Source organism: Hippopotamus amphibius, chromosome 2 (genome assembly GCF_030028045.1).
Source record: "Hippopotamus amphibius kiboko isolate mHipAmp2 chromosome 2, mHipAmp2.hap2, whole genome shotgun sequence".
In the NCBI taxonomy this organism is placed as follows: Eukaryota; Metazoa; Chordata; class Mammalia; order Artiodactyla; family Hippopotamidae; genus Hippopotamus; species Hippopotamus amphibius.
Window position 1 is genome coordinate 170,902,977 of NC_080187.1, and position 27,915 is coordinate 170,930,891.

At 40.7% G+C, this 27,915-nt stretch overlaps 1 protein-coding gene across 10 annotated transcripts in view; it reads left to right on the forward strand.

The window, feature by feature from the left end:
- STXBP6 (syntaxin binding protein 6) overlaps window positions 1–27,915 on the forward strand; it is a 239,307-nt gene that overhangs the window by 52,045 nt on the left and 159,347 nt on the right. For all 10 annotated transcript variants that reach the window (XM_057723687.1, XM_057723696.1, XM_057723693.1 and 7 more), the window contains exon 2: window positions 15,037–15,225. In XM_057723687.1, the coding sequence (XP_057579670.1) occupies window positions 15,072–15,225 (154 nt within the window). In that variant the 5' untranslated portion in view covers window positions 15,037–15,071. The remainder of the gene's footprint in view (window positions 1–15,036; window positions 15,226–27,915) is intronic.

Here is a 27,915-nt window from a genome sequence, read left to right on the forward strand (position 1 = left end):
GAACATTGGCTTGTTTTTTGTTTATTTTGGTACCCTCGGTTTAATTCCCCCCAAATAGTTCTTGATCTCAGCTGTAGTCTCCCATTTGGCCGTAACATTTTTTTTTTAAAGTGTGGTCTCTCTGCCTTATGTATTCTTACAACTTTACCAATCATGCTAATTAACTTAGTATCTACATCAGGTTCTTCATATTTGATAACCAGACAGAAATAAGTTAGCCAACAGGCCAGATACAAGAAAAGCAGGGCAACTTGGATGATGGTCAATTGATACTAAGCCTCAGTTTGGGCAATAAAATAGAGAGTGGTGGGGATAATAAATTTGACACTGTTGCCCGTGGTTGGCAGCGGGGAGGGGGCTGCTGGATGAAGGCTCTAGGCCTAGTGTGGCTGGATCTTCCCAGTTTTTAGGAGAAGCCAGAAGTCGGTTTTGCATAAATTATATATTTTTAAAATATACATGGGTCAAGAAAATTTATTCTTGCAAAATTACCCATTGATGACCTCAGGTCTCTTCACCCCCCACTTGAGTGAACAGGTATGAATGAACATTTTAAAAGTTCACCTTTCACATTCCCTCCTCCCTTCAACCCCCATAAGACTTAGTACCAGATGGACATCTGAGGAATTTATATTTATTTCAGATAACTTCTCTGTAACAGCTTCTCTGATCATTTTTCCTCCCATACGTGTATCCAGAGTTTCCCCTCGCTGTTCTGAAAGCGTGTAGGGTCTGTGCAGAAGTGAGCGTGTCCCTCCGGGGAGTCCTCTGCTCTCACCTTAGGTCCAGCCGTGTCCGTCTCTCTTGTAGCCTGCAGGGCACACCCCTGGCGCAGATCCCAAGTGGAAGCCCAGGCACACATGTGTCAGGTCACTCAGAGTTGACAGCTTCCATGGCTTTCCATAAAAGTGGATCTCCCTGTGTAATCTGTGCAGGTCGACCTAATTAAATTCTTTAATGACACCTCAAGGATAGGTTTAGCAGAGTAAGTAGCTCCTGATCACCAGCCTCTGAAGGATGAAAGGACCTGCCTCGTCTGCTGCCGCACAGCAGCTTCAGTCTCCTCATTTGGTCCGGGGTGGCCAGTTTTAATTGTCCTTCTCCTCGGCTAGACTCTCCATTGGATAGATCTAACTGGGCTGTAATCTCCATCCCTGTACAAAGCCCAAGTCACGGTAATCACTCAGTAAATGTGTGAGGAAGGATAGGTCCTGTCCCGAGGTGGAATTTCTTTGTTACCTCTGATAATAAAGAACCATGTGTGTGGAGCAGAAATAGTTATCAGAGCCAGATGGACGTCCCCTTAGAAGGCTTGGAGAGCTCAAGCGCCACGTGAGGTTATTTCCCCGTCTGACCGTGAGTGGTGAATGATGGTGACCATCATTCTTCACCCCCTTGCTTAATTGCTGAGCCCACCGGGCCCATCTAAATGGATTTCCTCTCCACTGCTGCACTGAGTTGCTTGCTTGTTGATTGTTCTTCTCCACTAGGATGTAAGCTCCATGAGGGAAAGGACCATTGTGACCCTAGTGTCCTCAGTGTCTAGGACAGTGTTGCATATTGAATGAGTGAGGCTGTGTCTTATCCCAGCTCTGCTCCTTGTGTGTGCCTTTTCTTTTCTCACCCTTGCCTTTTTTTTCTTAATGTCTACACAACCCTGCATCTCCCTCAGGTAGCAACACTCTGTCCACATTGGGGAAGACTTCATGCGCTCTGCCATTATTTTCTTGTGTAAGCCGGCAGTTCCATATGGTGAGGCAGAGAGGTGCAATGGAAACAGGACAGGATTGCAGGAAGAAAACCCATCTCTTTTCTGGCTGAGTCTAGCAGAGTCGTCAAGGTAGGTCCCTTCTCTGAGCCTCATTCTCTTTGCCTGTCTGGGAGAGATGATGATACCTCCCTCATAAACTGGAAGATGAAATAGGATGACACTGGAAGAAAGCTTTGTAAAATACACTGTGATGTGTATATGCTTTTACAGATATAAGCTGACGTGCTTACATGCCTATCTGCCTTTCGAGGACCAGGGCACCCCAGGTTGGAGCAGGCTGACATAGGGAGCTTATTTCCTCTTCCTTCGTAACAATCTTGTGAAGTGGGTAGCACTACCTCATCTTAAAAATGAAGTCTAGCTCTCAGAGATCTAGAATTTTACTCAGAATTATTTGTTAAGTAAAGGCAAAAACACAGCTCAGACCTGATCATCTGATGACAAATCTAGCCTTCTTGTCACCACCCAGCATCTATAAGATTGAGTGGGGGGAAGTGACCACTGTGCCCTGGTCCTGGATTCTGAAGCTGGATTACGTGTGTTTGAATGTCTGTGTAATTTGTTAATGTGTGATACTGTGAACTTGTGCTAGTGTTAACCTGAGTTAGTATTAGTGTTCAATTGATAGATTTTTCTTCCCTATCAAATACTGCACAGCTGGTTAGGTCAGAAGTAAGTTAGTTTCTGGAACATGCTGATTAAGGAATTAAGAAAGGAATTGACATTGAATGACAGAAGAGCTGATTGAATGGGGCAGAATCTGCATTTGCATATGGACCTTGAGTCTGACTTGGATTTGTAGGCTATTCTGTGGCATCCCCAATGCATAGAACAGGGATGCCCGCCTACTCACCCATCCCTCTCACATGGAGGTTTCACTGTTGATTGGATGCTGGATCCTAACCAAGGCATTCTAGTTTGTTGCTTCTGGGGAATCTCAAGTGAACCTGTAGAGACTCTTCAGTTACCCAAGAGGACCTTGTGCAGCTGTGTGTGGAAATCAGGATAATTCCGGCATTTCTGAGAGCATTTTAATAGAGCACTGATTACAGATTGCAGGCACCTGGTGGTGGTTTTGTACTGAGGCTGAAGGGTGAAGTTCCAAAGATAAGAACTGGGCTTGACAGATTCCTATTTTCCACCCCTGTTGTTTCCCAGGGCCTGGAATAGGTACTGAGAAACCCTTACAACAGCTGATCCAGACTCTTGGTGTGGTTAGCATGTGCTTTCAGAAGACCTCCTAATCGGAAGCATTAGTTCACAGACTGGTGATGGACTCATGCCTTTGCCCAGGGCATGTTCTCCTTCCAGTGGCTCAGAGGACTGAGGTGGTAGGAGGGGCTCCTGTTAGTTGGGGTCGGCACAGAGTCTTGCGGCTTGGGACTGGACCAAAACAATTCTGTGCTTCTTGGACTGTCTCAAGCTGTTCGATTTGGGCAGGCCATCATTGCTTTTGGCCTGGACAGCCAAATGAGAAAATATAAACTGTGAAAATTCAAGGAAATATAAGATGATAGCCAGAAGTTAAGGTTTAGAAATCTATGGGCTAGGGATATTCTAGTCCAGTACTTAATTTCACGCCAATTCATGAGAAAAAGGATGAATCTGAGACGAGTTGCCACTGCAGTAAATGATGTTTTCTCTCTTCTCCGCCCCCTTCTGACATGCCACCTATGCTCACCTTCCACAAACTTGGGATTGCTATTATAACTTCACAGTTATGTAGAGAACATCTCAGTAAAGTGGAGAACAGTGGCTAGCCCTCATCTTGGCCTTGCTACTCTTCAATTGTATGATTTGGAAAATAACCTTCTGGACTTCAGTTTTCTTATGATTTAAGGAAGAGAGTTGGATGAGCTAGACAATCACTAAATCACTTCCAGCTGTTAAATGTGTAAGCTTAAGAATGCCAACACACTAACTTGCCCACGTCTTTCAACTGAAGTATAAACTGCGGGTGGGTAGGGCCCCAAGAGTTGTCAAGCAATGGTTGTTGGTTAGCTTGGAAGGTCTTGCTGAGATCCTACTCAGTAAAGTCAAGTGGATAGAATTCCTCTTGCCAGGCATTTCAAATGTATGAAGCCAGGGGCATTGCTGTTTGGGAAGCAGCTAAGGTTGCTTGAAGCACTGGCAGTGGAAGATAGAAGACACAGAAAGAGTATGGAGTAGGAGATAACAAGGAGGGTCCAAGTTGTGCTTTTGAAATACCAGAGGGGGGTAATACAGCAAAGGAAGTGGGAAGAGGAGTTTCCCCTGAGAACCAGCAGAAACCTTTGAAATATGTACCTTTCATTTTTAAGCCTTTTCCGGTTTGGAAAATAGCCTACAAGGTTCATAAAACTGCCTGGTGGCAGCCATCCAAGATCCTCCCAGGAGTTGACTCCTGTTGTAAACGGCTGGTCTCCAAAGGAGGGTGGTGAACAGCTGTGTTGAGGTTTTGGTGGGCATTGTTCTGTTTGTGGAGATAGAGATTTATCAAAGACTCTCTGCTAATGTATTCTGAACTCCCCAGTTTTCATTTGTGGAATCAAAACAAGCTCTATTCTAATTAGATTACGTGATCCTCTTTGCCAGTTTCACAGCATGCCCTGTACACCCAAGATGAGCAGATATCCAGAAAGAATGACTTCAAGCTCCAGCCTGATTCGTTATCTTTGTAGTAGCTGGGCGGGGATGATAACGGTATCTTGTCCACCCCAAAGCAAGGCTGATCAGGCAAAACTGTGAAGCAGATGAACTTGTCTTGAGTTACCTGGAATGTGTTTCTGTCTCATCTCTTCTTACCTTTTTCATTTCTTCAATAGGAGATAGGGAGAGCAAAGACTCCTAGGATCACGCTTCCTAAGTTCAAATCCTAGCTCTGCCCTTGAAAAGCTGCATGATCTAGAGCAACTTACTTAACTACTCTGAGCTTTAGTTTCCTCATCAATAAAATGGAATCTCGCCCTCCCCTCTCCCACATATGAATGCATTAATGAGGACTTTCAGATAGCAAAGTCCCATGTTTAAGTGTATGCATCTTCTGTCAGAATTTGAGGTGCTGATGGGGAAAGCTTTTGGAGGCTGGGAGGGAATCTTTTCAGCACCGTTCAGGTTACATTGCACAGGCACAAAATCATGAACTTGACGATTGGGAGGACTGATTAAAGTTGAAGTGACAATCCTTGGCTCTATCCGTATGAGAAGAGTTTAATGACCTTATTGAAAATCTCATTTGTGAAATTGAGCCATTGAAGGACAGAGTCCCTAATCTTTTAAGTTGACAATGTAAATACGTGTAACAGGGCCTCTGGATGTGTTACATTTCTTCTGCGCCCCTCATTGCTGTGAAGGACTTTATGTCAGAGTATAACACTGATAAAAATGTCAATTACAGAAAACGAATTGAAACTCTCTCAAGAACTTATAAAGTGATGATTTTCTCCAAATAAGGGATTCAAGTAGGAAATACTTTCAGAATTGATGATTTAGAGAATATTTTGAGAGGTTTTGCTCTGATTTTTAGATTTTTCAGAAAATATGTAAACTTGTTTCAACTACATTTTCGGTTTTTGTAGGTTTCATATACTTAAAAAATGGAGGGTCTTTTTAAAGGTTTAATACCTTTTTAGTGTTTATATTCCAGGTCTGTTCTAAAATAGAAATAGCTGAATCAAGAGAATTTACATTTACCTAAGATTTGAGTTAACAAATATCTGATATGAAAGGCTCATTTTATGCTTGCTGGAGGATTTGTTCATTGATTTGTTTCATTGTTTTTATGGTTGATATGTTTGAGTTTTATTTTTTAATCCAAAATGTATGTATAAATCAAACCCCTCCTCTGAAAGAGAAAACACCTGAACCACAGTCTTCCACTTCCTTTCATGTGTGGGTTCAGTGTTTCCCCTGCTCTTTTATCTTCAGTATAAGTAAAAGAAGCATACTAATTCAGCAAGCAGTGCAGAACGTGGCACACAATTAAAATGTTTATCTTCATGTTGTCAATCCTCGTGTGGCTTTGTCCGTATTTGGTTGGAATAGATTTGTCTATTATGAGTGTTGTCTGTAAACAGGCCAACATATTGTTTTGTTAGTTTGCCAGATAGCTTTAGGGCATCACGACATGAGTACTTGAAAATTGGGAAATGCCAACAGTTGGAGCTCCTTTTGGTTCATTTTCTCTTATAATCCTCTATCATTTCTTTGACATGCTTAAATTCATTTTTAAGGCCTGCCTCACACTTTGGATCAATAATCCTGTCATAATCCAATGAACACACCCCAGCCTGCTCTTCCCTTTGGTACTTTATTTCTCTCCATCACTGTAGAATTGGTATATGGGTACTGTAGAAACAATGTAGCTGGTCTCCGAAGTTTCAACTTGTGAATGTGGAGGGTCTATTACAGAATAAATCCCTCAACACATCCTCCAAATGGCACATTCCTGGTAACCTTTTTTGTTGTGGTAATGTTATTTTTTAGCTTTGTCATATCATCTGTTAAAGTTAGGAAGTGATTGACAAGCCGGCTAGAAAGTCCACCCACCACGTAAATAAACTTGTGTAAACACAGGTCTGATTTGTTCTTTGGATATCAAGCCTACAAGAAGAATGTGCTTACTGAATATATAAACAAGGAAAGAGGAGATGACAATAGTCTAGATTTATAATTGAAGCAGATGTGAGTCACTGGCTTGGAGGATCCTGTGAACATAATGTCTCCTACAAGAGGACGGTTAGTATATACACGGAAGAGAAAGCCAGCCAGGTCTCATGGTCTTTGGTAGCCTGATGGTAGAAAAGAGCTTCTTCTTTTCCATCCTTGGAGAGCTAAGCATCATGACCAGGGTTGCTGCATGCAGTTGTGCTGTTTTTGTACTCCAGTGGTTGTGTCCGAGGGAGCAGGTGCAAGCTGATGTCTGGCTGGCATTCCAATCACCAGGTTGTGGGTCCCAGCATGGAGCTGCATTTGCTCAGAGGAAAGGTGACATTTTCTTCTCACCAAAATCACTTCCAGGCCTTGTTGTAATCATTCACAGCATCTGCTCTCCTTTCTCACAACTGTTTGAAGGTGGAAATTTATCCACTTTCACCTTTGAGATTCCCAGCACTATGCCTGTACTGGAGTTGAAAAGAGAGTAGGGCAGACTGATAACTGGATCTCAATAAAATACATTTTGCTATATCTTCCAGTTTGAGGAGGGAGAGTGTACCTCAAAAAATATTTTTTTTAAGGAATACTCTAGTCAGGTTATAGTGGAATAAAAATACTGCCCTGTAGAATCTTGGATGTGTTTTTCTTTGGTTCAAAATCCAGAGATAATCATATTAACATTTTGGCAGACTTTTTTTCTAGAAATCTCTTTATGCATATCATTACATACAGGTTTACACTCATGAGCTCATTTTCTGTTTTTCGTTTAACTTCCTTGTTTTCACTCTGTATTATGTCAGTCATTTTTTTCAAGTCAGTATCTATGGATCTATGTCATGATTTTGAAAGGTTGTGTGATATTCCATTGGGTGGAAGGGCTATACTGCATTTTACCAATGAAGATTGGCTATTGATGGATATTTAGGCTGTTTATAATATTTTGGTCTTGCAAATGGATCGTGGGACTTCCTTGGTGGTCCAGTGGTTAAGGACTTCATCTTCCAATGCAGGGGGTGTGGGTTTGATCCCTGGTCAGGGAGTTAAGATCCCACATGCCTCGAGGCCAAAAAACCAAAACATAAAACAGAAGCAATATTGTCACAAATTCAATAAAGACTTTAAAAATGGTCCACATCAAAAATTTTTTTTAATGGATCTGAAGTAAGCATGTATCATGTATAATACACACAGTGTTTCCTTTTCTTCTAGTAGTGGAGTTTCTGTTCAAAAGGTTTCAGTTCAAATACTAATCTCTATAAGAGAGGAATTATAACTTCTTCATAATCCCGAGACCGATAAGGATGGGTTAAAAATGGCATAGTGTACCATTCAGAAACGCACATACCTAAAGATTCTAATTTACAAAAAGAGCAAACTTTGGAAGATGCATTTAGCAGCTGTCTTGATTGTATACTTGGGATTGCGTGGAGGTGTTTTGTAAATCATGATGTGCTGTGCAAACCTCAGTGACTCATTACTAGAGCTTTACAGAGCATCTGCCATGTACTCTGAAAAAATGTTTATGGAGTCTTTATTTTATAAATATTTCATTAAATAGAGTCAAAAAAAGAACAAAAACAAAACAAAAACCAAAGACAATGGTTCTGCACCTGGTTGTACAGTAGAATAAATCAAATATATCATCAAGACAGCAAGTCCCAGGCCCTGCCCCCCCAGGTCCCCTGAATCTGTGTGAACAGGACCTGGGCACCCCAGTTGATGTCCATGTACACAGTCTTTGGAATTCACCCTTTAAGATTTTTTTGGTCTACAAATATTTTTCTAGCTGAATAGAGAATATTTTTAGCTTTTATTCATGTACTTAAAATTTTTATTTTTCCTGTTTGTAAGTTTCTGTCTCTTTCTAAGATATTTTTAGCAGATTTTATGTATGACATTGATTTAGTCTCAATCTTTGTAAATCCTGTGAAGTCTTAAGTATGGGTTCTTGGTCCGCCACCCCCATCTGGTTTTATACCATTGGCAAGCCCATTCCTTAGCCCTTGTTGTTTCTACCAAAAAGAATGGTGAACTTGTAGTGACTGCAATTTTCAACTTCGAATGGTATCACCAGATTAAAGTTATCTGTCTAGTGGCATATCTGACTCCCCTTTTAGAATCTATCTATAAGAACTTTTAGTTGAGAGAAGTTGAATTACATGGAAAAATTGGCCGGGAGATTGAAACTTTTGTCTAATTTATTTAATTAATCTCCATGCTTACATGCTACGGAAAGACTCAAGTTTTCATCTTGAGAACTATTTTATCCAAGAGTAAGGTTGTCTAAGTAGAAATTTTGCATGTTTAGAATAATCAGTAACCCTTACCTGAGTAAACTTTTACAAAGTAGCTAAAGTGACCTCAAATTATCTCATTGGTCTTAATTTATAAAACCAGAAAAAATAAAATGGAATTTTACTGCATAACAAGTTGCATAGTCTCTGGCTACTAGGTGAAGTTTTTGGATTTTGGACAATGGACATTTTTAGATTATCTCTAAGTTTAATGATTGTGTAATAACCTCTGACTTGTAACATTTAGTACTTATATACTGTGGAGTTTAAGGGAAACAATTTAATATTTCTCTACTTTGGTTTCAATATTTATAACATTTTCCCTGCCCTCTCCTCTGCCCCCACCCCATTCCTTGTCAAGGTAATTGTGTTTCTCTGTCCGGACCTGAGGCATGGAGAAGAAACAGTTCAGTACGTTTAACTTGACTTGTATTTATCGCTTAGAGTATTACATTGGACAGTGTAGAGGGACAATTGTAGCAAGATGGGAGTGGTACTAGAGCCCTTTTAGGAGGCATCCAAGTCATTCAAACCAGGGATGATGGGGATCCAAACCAAGGTAGAGGATGTGAGGATGAAGAGGATCTGGTGGAGCCCAGAAATATTAAATTGGATCTATAGAACTTGGTGATTGGTTAGTTGTTACGGGGGCTTGGAGGGTTTGAGAGACAAGACTGAGTCTAAATTAACCCTTAGTGGAAATGCTCAGTCGGCAGCTAGACACATGGATTTAAAACCAGGAAGGCAGTGGGAGCTGGGTGCATGATTAATGTCATCCGATTAAAGGCGGGAGTGGAGTTGCATTTGTAGAATTTCAAAAACAAAGTGGCAAGGTAGAGAAGTCCTATCTTAGAGAATAACCTTATTTCTCTTATTTCTAAGTTACTTGCGGTCACCTCACTAGAGTTCCTGTGCACTAGCAGAGACTAGCTTCTCCCCAAAAGTCTTCGGGGATGATATCCTGCTTGCTGTTAACTTGGAGAATGCTGAAACTTGATATCAGCTGGTTTTGAGTGCATCTACCTCAGGGTTGAGTCACAGTAACTAGTTTCAGAGGGTGAGGTCTAAAATCAGGCCTTCTGGTGACTCGTTGGCAATGGGAATATAACTGTCATACAGTCCAGATTACTTGTGTTGGCATAGCCAGTGCCGTACCATGATCAGAAGATTGCATGTGAAGCGTGGCAAGTGAATGAGGTTAGAGGAATCAGTTATCTAATAATATTAAGCGAACTAGATGGTGCCTCTGTTTCACCAGAGGCGGCTCTTACCTCTCAGGTGAGAAATATGTAAGGCCTGCGGGCTGCACTGCCTTCGACCCACCTGCAGGATAATGAGTGCACTGCCACAGGGCATCCTCAATTTTAATGAGTCCCTACCACTCCTTCTTGTCTCCTGACCACAGAGGACACATGTCAGTTCAAGTACCAGAAATGGAAAACGTTAGTGTTGGAATGCAAAAACATCTTACCTCTCTGCCCCTTAACATGTACTTCATCTGCCTCGTCTGTGAGGTCCTTGGAGTTTATAGCTCCTCCTGGAAAGGATTTCCTGATTACTGGTAGTGGGTGGACCATCTCACTACTGTAACCAGGTGCTAACAAAAGTGGTTTGGGGTTAAATGGCTTAAGGGGAGAAGAAGATAGATGAAAAGGCTTGAGGGAGGGGAAAGCTAATTGTGATTAGTTTCTACAACTACCACTTAAGGCAGCCAACTGCTTTGACTTGCAAATCATACTGTAGGTTGGTTTCTTGGATGGGATAGCTTTGTAATTATAGCTTATACAGAAGCTGTGGACCAGGAGGAGAGAAAACTTCCATGGGCTGTAGGGGAGAAAAAACAATTTTTAATCTTCTGAGTTCTTAGCTGAGACCCCTGTAATAAGACATAGATTAACAAGAGAGAACCAATCAGAAGTTTATTAACATGTATACTTTGTGTATACATGGGAGATACCCTGGGGGAAATGAATAATTTCCAAGGTGGCTTAGAATTCAGGATTAAATACCATTTTAGTAGGGAAGGGAGAGAGGGCGTAGACCTCTTATGGAAGAGAAAATGATTTTTAGGAAAGATGAATGGGCCCTTACAAGACTAGATGGAAGGTGTGACAGTTTGTGACAAGGTGTGTCTGAGAGTGGTGTTGATGTCTCATCTCCTCTTCTATGACAAGAGTCAGTCTTCCCTGGTGGGTGAAACTCCTAGAGAGATTTGTAACAGCTGAGTTCCTTTTGGAGGATCTGTCTTTAAACAGATAAAAGGAATTCAGAGAAAGCCTCTCCCCACATTTGCTGTTTTTCAGCCCTTGGCTCAAGACAATCAGTATACTAAAGCAGCATATTTTGGGGTGGCATGTCCTGCTCCCCTTCAGGGTGATGTAGGTTCAGGTAACTCTGGTCAGCAGTGCATCATTGCTGTATATTCATCTTATTTTCCTTACAAAGGGGTCCAGTCGTGGGCTGGGCATTGATTTACCAGCAGGAAGATGTAAGACCTGAGAAATCTGCTTGCTTCAATGGAGAAGAAAAGTCCTGTACATTCTCTTCCTATATTCTCTCCTGAGAATATACTCCTTTCCATCCCCAAAGTTCCTCCTTAGACTCTCAGCTTTTGACTTAGGTGTCAGGATGGCTGCAGGAGAACCAGTTAGAGTTGTTTAAACTACAAGTCCCAAGATTTTGATTTGGTGGAGGGTGAAGGAGGGGCCCAGGAGTCTGCATTTTTGAAAAGCTCTTCTTGCTGAGTTCAGATGTGCAGTCAGGTTTGGGAGACGCTCATAGGTTATTTCCATGAAGCTACATTAATACCCCTTTAACTTTCTGATTCTTTCTCTTCTGATCTGCTAATCCAGTCCAGTTTCCAGGGTGGCATCAAAAACATACACATGTGCTCCCAGGCTTGTTAGTATCCTTGTCCTGGACAAAAACTTTAGACAATTTCTCATAAAAAAAGAGCCTGATAGTCTCCTGCTAGTGAGTTTCCTGAGGGCGAAGCCTATAAATAGCTCATCCTGATAACACTTTATATAGAGCCCTCCATATATTAGACCATTTATCCATATTTAGAGGGTTTCATACCCGTGAATGAGAAAAGTGAATCTTCGGTAAATAAAATCCAGTTTCTTTTTTCTGATATGGATGGCTACATTTACTCAGTTTCTGCAAGTTCAGAGGGTCTTTTATTTTTCATATCTTAGTGGGAGAGTTAATAAAAAAAAAATTCCATTTTAAGCATTCATTGTGATTCAGGCACTGGAATAAGTGATTTGCATGCATCGTTTCATCTAATTTTTTCAGCCCTTCCATGAATTAAGTGAAGCTCTTTCCACGTTGCAGTGAGTAAACTGAGGGTCTGGAATTTTAAGAGATTCACCCACATATAGGTCTTCAGTTTTGAAAATAAGATTTGAACCCAAGTTTGTTTGATTCCAAAACTTGTGGTCAATGAAGTTACTGGTTTTATTTTTCCTCTTTTTTTTCCCCCATTTGTTCTTGGCTGCTGAATATCCATACAACAAAACAACAAAAGGTCATTTCCATTTCTTACCAGTTTTTCAAAAGAAGAGCAGGATTTCCTAAGAATTTGGAAACACTGCATGTTCCTATTTTTTTCTCTGACAGATTTTTCATAATACAATGATAACTTTCTATTCTTTTAACCACAATTTTTGAAAAATGTGACTCGAGTCGGAAAAGCAAAAGCCTTGCCACAGTTGGGAAGGTGCTGGTCAGAGAATGCCTGATGAGTTTGGGAAGATGACTTTCTTGCTACATTGTTCATAGGATGCTTGAAGCCACTGTGCTACCAACTGACTTTTTCACACATGTCCAAATGCTGTGAGGTGAGAGTCCTCGAAGCTAGAAAAGAACTAGTTTCTCTATGTCCCTGTAAGTTAGAACACCCTGCATAGTAAAGTCGTGGGGTAAATCACAGTGGGGGAAATTCTGTTTGGTAACTTTTAGAAATTGCAGGCTCTCAGTTAGAGGTCAGCACACTGAGAAACTACAAAGTCATCATTTTGTACTCAGCTAGTATGAAGAACCGGGTGGCAGTGATAAAATGGCATGATCTGAGCACGTAGATCTGGGCGTAGATCTATAATATGTAGACAGAGGTATAGGTAGATAATGAACACCAGCACTGTTTGTTCTTTATTCTTGCTGCTTCTAAGAGAACCTACTACAGCATTGAAACCAGGAGATATTGCTTTAACCCAGGGAATGTTCTTTTTTAATATATCTCTATCCTACCATGAGGTCACAGCTGTGGACCAGTTACGGGTGGACAGATGTGTGGGTAGCATTTGTGAATCTTGCATTGGGAAGGATGTTCCATGGTCTTCCATCATAAATCATCTGGACTTAAGGGAAACCTTTGATGTAGTCAGTAGTCAACTCCTGGAGAACAGGGAGCATATCTTAGTTATTTCTTGTATCTCTAATACTGAGCATTGAGGTGGCACGTAATAGGATCAATTTTACAGCAGGTTGATCAGCTTGTTGAGTTGCCATTACCATATATAGCTGTGCTATTGATCCCTCTGCAGGATCTCTGAATACTCTGTACAACCTGCATGACCAACCCATTGGCCTTCTCTGCACCTTTAGTTCTGATTTGTTATTTGCTTGAACAAATGTTAGTTACTGCTTAAGACATAGACTGTGACTAGGATGATGGAATAGAAAACACTCGTTTCTTCAAGTTGCAGGTGAATTTCTGGATGATATAGGGTTAAAATTCAGATTGACCTTGAATATAATAGACACAAATAAGCAGAATCAAGCCCTTTAGGGAAGTAGAACTTTGGAAAGCTAAATATAACATGGGGGCCGTGTATATGTAAGTTTGAAGGGTGGGGGGGTACTCTTTGTGAGTCAGCAACATGCTTCTTCATTTCCTTAGTCATTGGGCGCACGCTGCCAGGTAACCACAGGAGCGTAACATGTGGGAACTGCTGGGTAACATTTCCAAAATACTTGGCATTAGTCAGGCATTTTTTTTAGAATCCTGTGTCCACCTTGGCTGAAGGGAACAGTGGAAACTTTGGCAAGGGTCCAGAGTGTGGCAACGAGAAGCAGAGGAGCACTGGAAAATAGGACCCATTGAAAGAGGCTAATAAATAAGGTCTAATTACTTAGCCTGATCCAAAGCAGCTGAAGGGTGATTAAATTAATGGTCTTCTGTTGCATATATAGTTACCATGTAGAAGATGATATAATTATTTCCGCTATGAATGGAATTAGGGAAATGGATTTACATTAGAGTTAAAAGAGATTTTGAAGTTGCATAAATAACCTCTTGACTTTAAAGATTTTTAGAGTGGAAAGATTTCGAAGCTGGAAGTGTGAAGTCATGGTCCTTACAGAATGGGAATGGGGTGGGTACCACTTGCCAATTAGAGTCAGGTGCAGTTGGGGTAGAGACTGATACACTTTCTAGATCCCATTTTGTGCTGCTCATCTCACATTTCGTTTGTCATTTTCAGCAAATAAATCTGTATTCCTTTTTTGTTTGAATTTTCTCACAGTTATTGCAAATGTGAAGGCCTTGCTTTTAATGATTCTGTAATGCATTTCAAGCATGTGAGAGGTTAAACCACAAATTGAAAATTACTTCATCTGCGAATCAACTTGCTGCTCATTCTTTTATTGTAGTTGATTTTCAATGTTTTAGGTGTACAGCAAAGTGATCCAGTTACACGCACACACACATATATTTTTAAATTCTTTTCCATTATAGATTATTATGAGATATGGAATATAGTTCCCTGTGCTATAGAGTAGGTCCTTGTTGTTTATCTATTTTATATATAGTACTGTGATTCTCTTAATCCCAAATTCCCCATTTATCCCTCCCTACCCCTACCCCTTTGGAAACCATAAGTTTGTTTTCTATGTCTGTGAGTCTGTTTCTGTTTTATAAATACGTTCATTTGTATCATTTTTTTAGATTCCACACATAAGTGATATCATATGACATTTGTCCTTCTCTGACTTACTTCACATAGTATGATAATCTCTAGGTCCATCCATATTGCTGCAAATGGCATTATTTCATTCATTTTTTATGGCTGAGTATTAGTCCCTTCTGTGTGTATATCACAGCTGCTTTATCCGTTCATCTGTGGATGGACATTTACATTGCTTCCATGTCTTGGCTATTGTAACTAGTATTGTTATGAACATTGGGGTGCATGTATCTTTTCGAAATAGAGGTTTTGTCTTTTCTGGATATTCGCCCAGGAGTGGGATAGCTGGATCATATCAGCTGCTCATTCTTATACGAGCCCTTATAATACTGCCAATTCCAACTTGCCTTTTCTTTTCCTTCTCTAGAAAACCCACCACGTGCTCTGCTCACTTGGCCAACAATGAGTGCCAAGTCTGCCATCAGCAAGGAAATTTTTGCACCTCTTGATGAAAGGATGCTGGGAGCTGTCCAAGTCAAGAGGAGGACAAAGAAAAAGATTCCTTTCTTGGCAACTGGAGGTCAAGGCGAATATTTAACTTACATCTGCCTGTCAGGTAATGAAAATCAGACATGAATATTATTAAAACAACTTCTATTTTAAAGCAGTTAATTCTAAGGTATCCAGGAAGGTTGTAGCCCAAGGTTTGGACACATCTGGCCTTCCATTCCTTTCCTGTTTCCCCTCTGTTGTCTTCTTTGATCCTTATTTCCTCATGGCCCCTTGGCTTTTGATGTTGCCTAGTATGGAAAGGTAATAAAGTGCACTTTTAGTGTTTTCCATTTCATTAAGAGCGTCTGCAGAGGGTCTGGGAGACACACCTGTTTGTCCGTTCTTTTCCTTCACTAGGGGCTTGACAGAAATTGGGCTGTGCTCTGAGAGTTTTGTTTTAGAACACTACCTGGAATTTGGATAATTGTTACTACCAGCAGCCTGAGTTTCACTGACTTTTCTTTTTCTTAACAGTTGCCAATAATCAGTGATACTTGGTCTCAAGATAAATATCGACACCGTATGGAGTGTGAGAAAGTAGACTCAGCTCATAAATCACAGCGTTGCCCGACAGCTGTTCCTTGTCAGGAAGAGGCATCTGTTCTGTTGAGCTTAGAATTTGTGGGATTTTTTTTTTTTTCTTTTTCTATTTGTGCTTGTAGGAGTTCTGTGGATTCATACCAAGTTTTTTGAGATCAAATTTGGATGCTTTCCATGGAGCTATGGGTGATGCTAACCTGAGCACCTGGAGCGTTTGTAATATTTCTGATATTTCTTGTAACTGGGCAATGGAAGAATTAGGCTTACTTTAATTCATCTTTTTTTTTTTTTTTTCCAATTTTCTTCAGTTGTGGCTTTAATTTTGAACCCATTTTTCGCTTTTTTTTTTTTTTTTAAATTCAGCCTCTGATCATTTGTTTATCAGAATTTATTTCCAAGTGGAGATATAGCTTTTTTCCAGAAAGAATATGTAAAGATAATAATAGGACCGTATCTTAGTTTAAAATGGAAACTTAGCCCTTTGGTAAGAATGCCTTTTTAATGGTTAAATAAGAATTGACCTTGAAATATTGGTCTCTCTTTGATCCCAGATAGCGATTAGGTTAATGTTGGAAGACATTTGCATTCCTTTAGTGTGCTGGGGAATGCTTGCCATATAATAGGGGCTCAATTAATATCTAAAGAAGTGGCCTTTCCTAATACCTTCCTAGTATTTTGCTAATGAGGTTCAGGTATTAAAAGTATTTTCACATCTTTAAATTTCAGTTCTGGAGCTTTTGCTGTACCAATAATGAATAGAATGCATTAAAAGAAGTTTTGTTTTGTATTTGAGCTGAGCTGAACATGGGACACATAATGGTTCTAATTTTATTAACCTCCATTCTTTCAGTGTTTCATTGAGATTTCTTGAAGACTGGTAGTTGCAGAAAAGGTGGATGGAAAAGAGGACGGTTTTGTTTGCCTTTTAGGCACGTGCTAGTGTCAGCCTCTCTCTGATCATGAAGTCTGCAGGAGTGACGTGGGGCCTCTAATTGCCTCTCCCAGTGAAAGAGCATGACCATCTCCCCTGCCCTAGGAGATAATGACCGGGGACTTACTGGGTAACTGCATTTCCTTCACAAATTAGCAAGAACTTCAGGTTTAAGGTCTGTGACTATGAAAACTGCTTTTCTGTTGCATCCCAGTGGAGCAGAGTCTTGAGTTCTGAAAGTCTTCATCCTTTTCATGGATTTAAATTTTGAGAGGATAGGTTGATAAAGCAGATCTGACTTTTAAGCAGCTGGTTTAATGGAAACTGGGGCAGGAGAAGGCCAGACAACTTTGACGCCCACGGGCTTTTTGGAGTTTGATTTTTCTTATAATTGAGAAAAGCAGCCACCTGTATTTTCTAACTCATGCTGAGCATAGAGGCCTATCAGTCACATCTCTGATAAAGTATTGTTTTCATTAACAAGTAATTAATTAATTGTGCAAATATTTATTAAGTATTTTTTTTATGTGGTAAGTACTCTCGGTGCTGGGGGGTCAGTTAGGAGAAAAACTCACGAAGCTTACCTTGTTTGGTGGGGAAAGAGCAATAGACATTAATATTTTACTTGCTAAAATAAACATAATTATTAACTGTGAAAAGTTTAGAGGAAAAATGTGATGCGAGAGCCTGTGTGATGAGGATTTGACCTGGTTGGGAGAGCCCAGAGCTGCAAATAAAGTAGGGCCTCACTGGTTCTGAAAAGAGATGGTGTGGGTGTAGGGGGGCATTCCAGGAAGAGGAAAGGGCGGCTTCTTTGAAAGATGGATTCTGAGTTCCTCCTTGCCTCCTCTTCAGTCCTGTTTAATCTTGGTAGCTCAACTCGCATAGGAGGCTGTGAAGTGAAGGCACAGCCTTGGAATGAGAGCTGTTCTGTCCTGCTCTGAATGTGAACCTCCTATGCTTTCTGGGGGTCCGAGTCCTTCAACTCCTGTGGTTTGCTTGATGAAAACCAGTTCTCCATTTTGAATAAGCAAAATTAGTCCAAATTAGGGAAATGTCTGCAAATAATTTTTAAGTACTTTTCAAACTGCATAAAGTGTTATTTTCTTTTTTGAAAGAGAAGAATATCAAAGGTTTAAAATTTTTCCAACATATGCATGTAAGCATGGGTGTTTTATATATCCAGTGCCTTTGCTGATGTTTCTTTGTGTGAATTTTTTTCCACCAGTATTTGGCAGAATTTATAATCTGAGAGGGAGAGGCCTGTGATTATGAGACTTATTCTTTTCAGAGTGGGTTGTATATCCTACAGGGGAATTCAAAACGGTGCTGGAGCAGGGGAAATAAGATCTTTCTTGAGCTGTTTAGCTATAATTGTGTTAGGAGAGAAATAACCTCTCCCATTTATTCGTGGAGGTTTGGGGTAGAATTTGAGTGTTTCTCATTGGACTTGCTGGCTGGCTTCACGAGTGGTATGCAGATACATACTGAGATGCCTCTGTGATTAATATTCTTAGAACATTGGTTTCCACTTTTTCTTTTCAGCAGTGGCTAAAATTAAAAAGACTGACAATACCAAGTGTTGCCAAGCATGTGGAACAATTTGAGCTCTCATACTTTGCTGGTAGGAATGTAGAAATGATAGAGTTGCTTTGGTCAACAATTTGACAGTAGTTTATAAAGTCAAACTTGCATTTGTATGACTCAACAAGTCTGTTCCTAGGCATTTACGTAAGAGAAATAAAAACATATGTCCACATAAAGACGTGTACACAGAGGTTCATAACAGTTTTATTTATAATAACCAAATATCAGAGCTAAGATGTCCATCTATATGTGAGTGAATAAATAATTTTTATAACTATGCAGTGGAATATTACCTGGAAATTAAATGAACTACCAATACATGCAGCAACATGGATGAATCTAAAAAACCTTGTGTTGTGTGAGAGGAAAAAAAAACAGAAAAGACTACATGATGTATAATTCTATTTATATGAAATTCTAGAATATACAGAACTTAAGCTATAGTGACAGAAAGCCCATTGGTGGTTACCTGGGGGTGAAATTGATGATTGACTGCAAAGGAGCATGAGGGAATTTCTTGCAATGGTGTAAGGGTTCTATATGTTGATTGTGGTGGTGTTTACTTGTGTGTATACATTTTTCACAACTCATCAAACTACACACTTAAAATGGGTGCATTTTATTATATGTAAATATATCTTGGTAAAATTGACTCTAAAAAATGTCTTACAGAGTTACTAGTGGGGTGATTATAAGACTTAATCTTCTTATCTCAGTCTGCCCTGTGAGGGGGACAGAAACTAGCCCTCTCCCTTAAAGGTATGAGAAGTTATCCTAGATGGCCTTTTCAGCCCTCAGACAGAAGCAGCTGTGTATCGTGTAAACCTGTGCTTCCATCTGTCTGATCTGTGTGTCAGTGTGTGCTAAGTTCCTTAGAGCACCTGGCACATTGCTGAGTATAGGTACAATAGATGCTTAAATGGAAGATGCGATTTAAATGTATAGCTTACTAAATACCTGATGATAGTATGGACTTTATTTATAACTTAGAGCTGCTCATTCAGACTGTAAAGCAAGCTCTGTCCACAACTGTTTCTTTTGTCAGTTGCCCCCTCCATGATATTTGGGTCTATAAAACTAAACTAGAAGCTTGCTAAGAAGTTAATATCAATTTACTATTAGAGGCCAGTTACCTACTGAACATTCCATAGTTTCATGTTTAAAATCTATTTTCCTGCTCCTGTTTTAATTCAGTATGTGTAATGTATAATGCTACCCTTCATATCCATAAATGGATAAAAATCTTCCCTTGGAAGCTCCCCATAGAAGGAGCATGAAGAAACTTTAATTCTACATTCTCTTACATAAACTTTAGTTTTTGTGTAACTCTTGAGATTGAAACATTCTCTATTTTTTTCTTTTAAAATAAATTTATTTATTTATTGGTTGTTTTGGGTCTTCGTTGCTAAGCGAGGGCTTTTTCCAGTTGCAGAGAGCAGGGGCTCCTCTTCGTTGCAGTGCACGGGCTTCTCATTGCAGTGGCTTCTCTTTTTGTGGAGACCAGGCTCTAGGCTCGCGGGCTTCAGTAGTTGCGGCACATGGACGCAGTAGTTGTGGCTCGAGGGCTCTAGAGCGCAGGCTCAGTAGTTGTGGTGCACGGACTTAGTTGCTCCACAGTATGTGGGATCTTCCCTGGAGCAGAGATCAAACCCATGTCCCCCGCACTGGCAGGCGGGTTCTTAACCACTGCACCACCAGGGAGATCCCCAACATTTTATATTCTAAACACAGAGACTCTTAATCTTTTCAAAGTGATTTTACATTTGTAGAGAGCAAAATTTTATTATTAAAAAAAAGTTCCGAATAATCTTTGATGAAATCGTTTATGTAAATGGATCCCCATGGAAGGTAATGATGTGGTTTAGGAGGCTCGGACCTGGCAGTACTCTTCTTTATCTCCGTGAGTGTTCCTTAGAATAATCACTAGAACTTTGTGGATGGCCTCGTTCCGCCTAGGCCCTGCTAATGCAGCATGAGGGGTGGTGGGGAAACTTACATGTATCTTGAAAGTATTGTGTGTGAGATACTGAAGCTAAGGTTGAGAAATTTCACTATCTTGGGGAGTTATGCTCTGGCTTGTCTTACTGGTAAACTTGACATAATGATATATTTTTGGTACTCAGTTCTATCAAAACAATACGTCAGTCTTTTTCTTCTTGACTGGCCATGGTCAAAGCTCTGAATTTTTCTGGGCTTCAATTTAGTTGACAAGTTCAAAGCTTCTTTTAGGCCCCGAGGTTCTAGGATTCGGAACCCCCTTGGAAATTTTATAGCAGATTTCATTCTTCTTTCATACATGTCATATAGGGAGAAATTCAGGTTGTTAATAATCCAAATGGACACTCAAAAGAATTAGTGTCTGAGGACATTTTTTATAGGTTGCTATTGGAATTAGGGTAACCAGAGTTACTTGTCAGAGATCTGGCATAAGAAAGAAATTCATTTTATCTACTTTCTAAATTCAGACTGGATCTCATCTCAAGGTCTATAAATATTAGAAGAGAGTGAAGGAAAAAATTCAAGACAGATGAAATTTGACCTTGATAGAAATGGTTTATTCAGGAGTGGTGAGCTGAGTTTCCAAGAGTCTTTATCCAGGAAAAATTAAGAAATCCACACTGAACTCAGAGATGGACAAAGATATTAGCAGTGAAAGAAGAAATACAAAAGAACTATAATAATGTTATACTTTATTATAGAAGTAGTAAATATTGAAAGTATCAGTCTTTCAGATATTATGTAGAAGAAAATAAAAAGCATCCTGTGTATGTTTATTTGTTTTAATTCCAGTTAATCCTCACAACATCCCTATCCATATCCCGATTCGGTGGTACATTCTTCTTTTCGCAGACGAAGGCACCAGTGTTCATCAGAGAGGTCGTGATGTCCCAGGATCACCACTTTTGAAGTGACAGAAATCCACCCAGTCCTTATGACCCCAGTGGCCATGCTCGTACTGCTGCAGCACCTCATTTTTTCCGACATAGGTCAGGAGGGGGTGTGGTGTAGAGTGAGCCACATGTTAAGGAATGGGTTTCTCCCTAACTCTTCCAAATTCATAAAGACATTGAACACTTTTGACCTGTATTGTGTCTTCTGTCTCATTTCTGAGGTTATTGAGTAATAGACTCTCCTCCATTTGGAATATATATCAGGGTAAGCCTTTTGTCTCTTTATTATAGGCATTTGGTATGTAAATCCAGCTCTAAAACTTTAAGTAGCTCTAGAAGACAGTGCAATAAAAACCAAAGTTATTTCCAGTGTCTTGATTATATGATTCTTTCCACATCCTTTTTTATTTTAGAAAAATAGAATATCTACTGTCGTACTTTACATCAGGGGTCCCCAACCCCCGGGCCGTGGATGGAAATGCGCTGCACAGCAGGAGGTGAGCGGCCAGCAAGTGAGCAAAGCTTCATCTGTGTGTAGACACATTAGATTAAAACATTTCCAACAATAATATCTTTGGTTACATGAAGTTAAAAATAGAGAGGGTTTTCTTCTGAAATGTTTTCTGGCTCAGTAGATGTTGCCACCAGGTGTCATTTGTAAATGACCTTCAGTGTTGCACCCGCCATGAACCCATCACATGCTTCAGTGCTCAACACGGTTAGTGAAGCACCAGCCCTCCCCCCCACCTTTGAATTAGGAGTAGTAATACTACTACTGCTAATAGTTGTAATAGTACTTATCGAGTTCCTAAATTGGGGATGGTTCTATGCCCTTTACGTATATGAGCTCATTTAATCCTTATAACAATGTTATGGGGTAGATAACAGTACCATCTTCATTTTGCAGATAAGGAAACTGAGCATACGGAAGTCAATTGGCTAGCCTAAGATCATCGGTTTATGAGTTACATAACAGAGATTTAAACCCGGGTGGTTTGATTCTAGGCCTGTATTCCCTTAGACGCTGTGCTCCTCTGTTTGTCTGTCTGTCTCTCAGGCATAAGAGTTACAGGAGAGAGGACTTCCAAGCATCTCTTCTCACCCTCCCTCACACAGCTTTAGAGAAAATCATGTTTCACGATTACTCTACTTTCTTACCGGTTTAGGCGTTGGGTGGTTTTGGCCGGGAGTGGGATGGGGTTGGGGGTGGTTGGTGGCAGTGGTGACAGTCCTCTACACCAGTAGCTGGGCTGCTAAGGAAGTCCCACAGTAAAATGATAGTGTCAGCAGATATATTTGAGTCTTAGAGAAAATTAATTCCCCAGGGAAATTCTGAGTGGGTCCTGACAAGGACACTGCCATGTATGGACTTTTCTTCAGTTATGCAACTCAAAAAAAAAAGTAGATGCCTTAAATTTTTTTTAGAGTTTCCTCGATGGTTCTAGATCTCTTCCTGTGAAAACTGGTAGTAATACTATTTGTCTTTTTAAAGCCTGGTGAATAGGAGAGTCCAAAAATGGAGAACGAAGCACTTAACAAATGTTATATCATTCAATCCTCATAACAGCCTTGGGACGTGGCTTTTGTTGTAGTTTCTACTTTACATGAATTAGCCAAGGTTTAAAGCGGGTGAGTACCCTGTCCAGGGGCAGGCAGCTAGATGGTGATAAGGCTGAGACTCAAATCGGGTCCCTCTTCCTCCGACATGTGCACACTTAAAAAAATTTTTTTTTTCAGAACAAGCTGGAACCAAGAAACTGAACTCTCTCCTTCCTTACAATGTGACAACATTCCTTGCACAAAAGCATTTTAATCTCCAAGGATTTAGAGGATGTGCTGTTGACCACTTTAGCTTTTCTAGTGGTTTAGCACGCCAACAGAATTTTCTTTTTCCATTCTCTCATGTACGCGTTCCAATACTAAAACCAGATGGAAACAAGGGAAAACTCTTGACAGAGGCTAGTGCCAAAACATTTCCTTTAAAAAGGAAACTCCATCTGTGCACTCTCCCACCACACAGCCCACAGTGAAGAACAGGGATTTCACAGCTGATTCACTTATGTTCGTTTTGATTAGTTTTGACTAATTGCAAAGGTAGAGCAAGCGGAGGTTCGGGAGATTGCAAACTAAGGCAGCTCTCCTTCTGGAATGTGGCTGGCAAGGCGCTGAGAACCTGGCGGACATCCTGAACAGCTGCCGAGCAGTAGGCAGGGTTTTAATTCATGCAGATGCGTTCTTTGGTGGTCGTGATTTTTACCCCTTTTAGATGTTAGTGCTCTTTGCTGTTGTATTGGGCATTAAACATCATCAGGGTTTCATTTGTCAGTTGTAGTCAAAGGTGCTCGGGGCCACCACAAGTCCCCATTGCTCCCTGCCTTCTCCCAGACCAGCTGTGCAGAATATGGGAATAGGCATAAAACTGGCTCAGGGTAAAATACTGGCTGTACCAGGTCTTTCAAGTCTTTGAGACTCAGTTTTCTCATCTGTAAAATGGAAATAATATCCATATCCCAAGGGCATTTTGAGGGTTAACTGAACTATATGTGTGCGTGTGTGTATAAGTCCCGATTTCTAGAAGATACTCAGCCTTATGAGCAATATTATTATCTTGTCATTAAATGGGACATCCACCTGTTCTTGCCAGACAAAGGTAATTCATCTGCAGTTTTTAGAAAATATGTTAATATATGTCTGAGAGGCTTCTGTGACCCATGTCATGTGAGAGAAAAAAACACATGAAAACCCAGATTTCTCTTGGGATTTTCCTACCTCCCCTTCCACACTTTTTCCCTTTCAAGTTTACCTTTCTTTTCCCTCTATTCCCACTCCCGCCAGGGATCTCAAGGTCATTCTGACTCCCAGTTTCTAAACCTAGCTTCTTTTAATTCTCTGTTCCAAATTATTTCCCCCTATCCAAACTGGAATGCTAGGGGACATCCCACTGCTCTTCTATTTCTGAGAGTTTGAAGACGTTCACTCTGATCTCATGCGTATTTGCACAATGTTGGGTACATTGGATGCTGAAGTCCTTGTGTTCAGGCCTCTTTATCCCCTTTTGTGGGGAGTTAGAACTGGCTTAGTCCCTGGAGTTCCTCTCCCTGAAATGGGAGATGTTATTTTCCTACACCTATCTCCACTGGATCAAAAGAAAAATTGAAACAAAATAAAACATTCTTTGGGGTCAATCAAGTGCACTGTTAAGCAAACAGCCAGAGTGGGAGAGGCTGGTACAGACGCCTGTGGACCCAGCTTTTCAGCCCAGATCAGGTTCATGTTTGCCCACCTCTTTCCTGTTAGCTTTCCTTTAGAGGGAGAGAGAATGAATACGAGTGATGTTTACAGCCATGCTCAACCACAGGCAGAATTTTCCAAAAGAAACTATAAATGACCATGAGGACAGTGAGGTTGCATGAGGCTAGATGACCGGTTAGTTACTGTGCTCTGAACTTGCTCACGTTTCTCTCTGGTCTCCCTTGTCACCTCCATGATAGCACTTAGCATCGCCAGGTTGTCTTTGTGAGTCTGCAGTCTGTCTTTCCCCAGACTGCCATTCCATGGCACGATCCGTATTGCACACACCTCATCGCTTTGTGGAAGAGGTGGAGCGTCTGGGGGGAATCAGGCAAAATCTCCCTTCGCCTGAGACTGCTGATTTGGGCTCACTTTCTGGGCTGGAGCTCCAGCTTGTGAGCTGCAGTGTTGTTTTGTTTTGTAACTTGCCCTTAGTCGCACTAAGATGCTGCTGGGTGGTCTTTGAATTCCCTTGTAATTCGTCAAGTCACTGAGCAGGAGTTTTTATTCTACCTAACAGCCCAGTTACCAAGAAGAAAATGTAGATTTCTCTGATTCATTCAGACTTGAAGAATCATCAAATATGAGCGATTTATAAACGATTCCATTGTAACCTACAGTGGGATGCTGTTATCTCAAATTTTTGAAGCACTTAACTATTTCTCCTGAAGAAAGAGTTCATATTACAGGGGAATAAATGACCATGTAATGAGCACTGAATATATCAAAAGTTTCCCCGAATGTTCTTTTTTCACAGTAATCGTTTTTAGTTCTACATTTCCTTAAAGTCGGCTTTCAAGGGAAAAATGGAAACTCCATTTTTATTAAAAAATCTGTCCGAGGGTATTCATACAGTCTCCCCCTCCCCCTTACACACCATTTTAACACAGATTAGTTTTTGTCCACCACATGTGGCTCCCTTGTAGCTTAGGTTGCAGACCCCATGCCCAGCACATTTTGATGTTTGTATCAGTTTAACAAATTATGCGGCTCTGAGAAGCTACAGCAGCTTGGCAAGTCAATTTGAAATGACAAGAATATATCCAGCCTTGATTCCTGGAGATCTAAGTTTCCATTTTCATAAGAGGAAGCAATAGAATTGAGAGTTGTCCTCCTTGATTTTCCAGCTAATATGAGTAGCAGCAGTTACATAAGTTTTTTCTCTGGTTAGAATCCTTTCCACCTTGTGGATAGGTAAGAATCAGCTGTTTTTGGTTCCATGAATTTTCAGTTGTATTTCTCCCTGCAAATGTAAATGTGTTCTTTATCAAAGACATCTTTATGCCATCAAAAAAGAAGAAAAAAATGGGAAAATCATGTAAAAATTGTAACTTTGGCTTTTTTGGTTTCACGTGTTTTTTTTTTAATACCCCTCCCCCTTTATAATATTCTAGGTACAATTTCATCTTCTTTTTTCATTTATATGGTAACAAAATTTTTAATTTTTTACAGTCTTTATAAGGTTAATTTTAATGGCTTCTTGGGTGTCATAGAGTATTTAACCATTCATCTGTTGCTAGATATTTTGTTTTGTCAGTTTTCACAGTGAGAAATAAGGAACTCGGTCTTGCCTTTTTTTAAAAAAACAAACAAAAACCCATCTTACACAGATTAGGGAATTGAGGCACACACAGACAACTTGTAAGAGGAAACCTCCTCACTGCTCCTGAGTGGAAGAAGCAGCTGGAATCTCAGTGATCTGTGGGCCAAAATAAGCTTATCTCAAAACCCACGTCTGCCAGACGCCTTAAAAGTGAAATATCCGATGAGTTTGTGTGCTTAACAGCTGATTAATCGTCTCCATGGTATTTAACATAGTTCTAGATCAGGTTCTCTTTGAAGTTCATATGATGTCTGCTTCTTTTAGGAGTGGGCCATTACGTGATTTTCATGTGCATTTGCAGGTGTTCGTAAGCGTGTGTGCGCACGTCTGTGTTTACAGAAAAAGAAGGTGTGTGTTTTACCTAGACTCAGCCCTCATGTTCCTTCAGAAAGGTGGCTCTTTGCCACATCTTTTTGGTCTGGTTCACGTACTACTAATTCCTTCGACATCTTCTATATTGTTAGGTGAGAGGTGGGGGAAGTGGTAGATGTCAACCAACCATTTGATGCTTTTTCCCCTAGGTCAGGGCATTTCCTTAATGATTCACATCTGACATTATATCAGCTCCAACATTTGAACCTAAATAGAGGGAAATTAACTTCTTAGGAATTTTCTTTTAGAATTCTAGATTTGTGTAGCTAGGAGAATCCTTAGTCATTCTCAAATACAACACCAACGTTTACATGAAAAAAGAGGCCCAGAGGGGTTGGATGGCTTGGCTGACGTCACAGAAGCACTACAGTCAGGCAAAAGAAGGAAGAAAACGTGCCCAGACCTTCTTGCCAGGTTGGTTTTTGACCTTGGGAGTTATTCTGGTTGAAGGAGGGTCAGATGAGAAAGAGATGGGATTTGTGGCTAAACTGATTGGAGGATGTATCTCTGTGCTGTTCCTTTTCACATCAGTATGCAGCGGCCGTCGGTACCACTCACTCCTGGGCAGAGCCTATCGGCTGCCCATCAAGAAAGTAGCTCTGTCCCTTCTAGGGTCTGGGTATTGTAAGAAACTGGGCATGGGTTACTTGTAATGGCCAAGCGTGCAGGCTCACCTCACTTCTCTCTCACTTCCTCCTGGGCTTGGGGACCCATAAAATGGAGAGTGCCCAGTGAGAGTGTTTTTGAGGGGAAAACCAAAATGTCATTGTCTCTAAATGTGGTGCACTGCCTGATCCTTTGGGTTAAGAGAAGAAGATGGTAGAAATTCTATTTAAAATGTAATTGCTTTCTAATTTATATCTTTCATGTGTGCTTTATAATGGCCATCATATTTTAGAGCCGTGGTCCAAGTCTATAATTGACAAGCATGCATATATTGGCAGTTAATACTCATAATTTTTTACTGAGGGGATGCCTAGTCAAAAATGGTTGGAGAGCCCCAGCTAGAGGCATGGGGGAGGGAGGGAAGCGTTTGCTACGTGATAACTTCTGGCTGGTAGACTGTAATCTACTGTTGTAGAGTCTCTGGCTTGTAGGGGAAGTTGCCCAAAGCAGTGAGCACGCACCGGCGCTTGGGACTCAGCCTAAGCCCCACTCCCGCCCCTAACCCACCCCCAGTGATTCCATGGCTTTCCAGAAGGCAGAGAGCCAGCTGTGTGCGAACTAAGTGCCCTAACAGGTGAGGGGCCTGGCACAGCGCTTGGTGCTTGGTTGTTGCAAATGATGGGTCTCCTTTTGGAACCTGACATCTGGCTGAGACAGTTACCTGTTTCAGTTCTGATGTTAGGTTTGATTTGGACTGGCTGTAAAGAACTGTGGCTTTACTTTTCGTGCACTATCATCAGGTCCGACCTGGTTGACTTAGTTCTGAAGCTTCTTGGCCTTTTGTACTGTTTAAAAAAGGGAAACCTACACTTCCTTTCTGGACCTGACGTTTATTGATTCATCCAGGGGAGCCTCCTTCTTTGCTGATAGAGC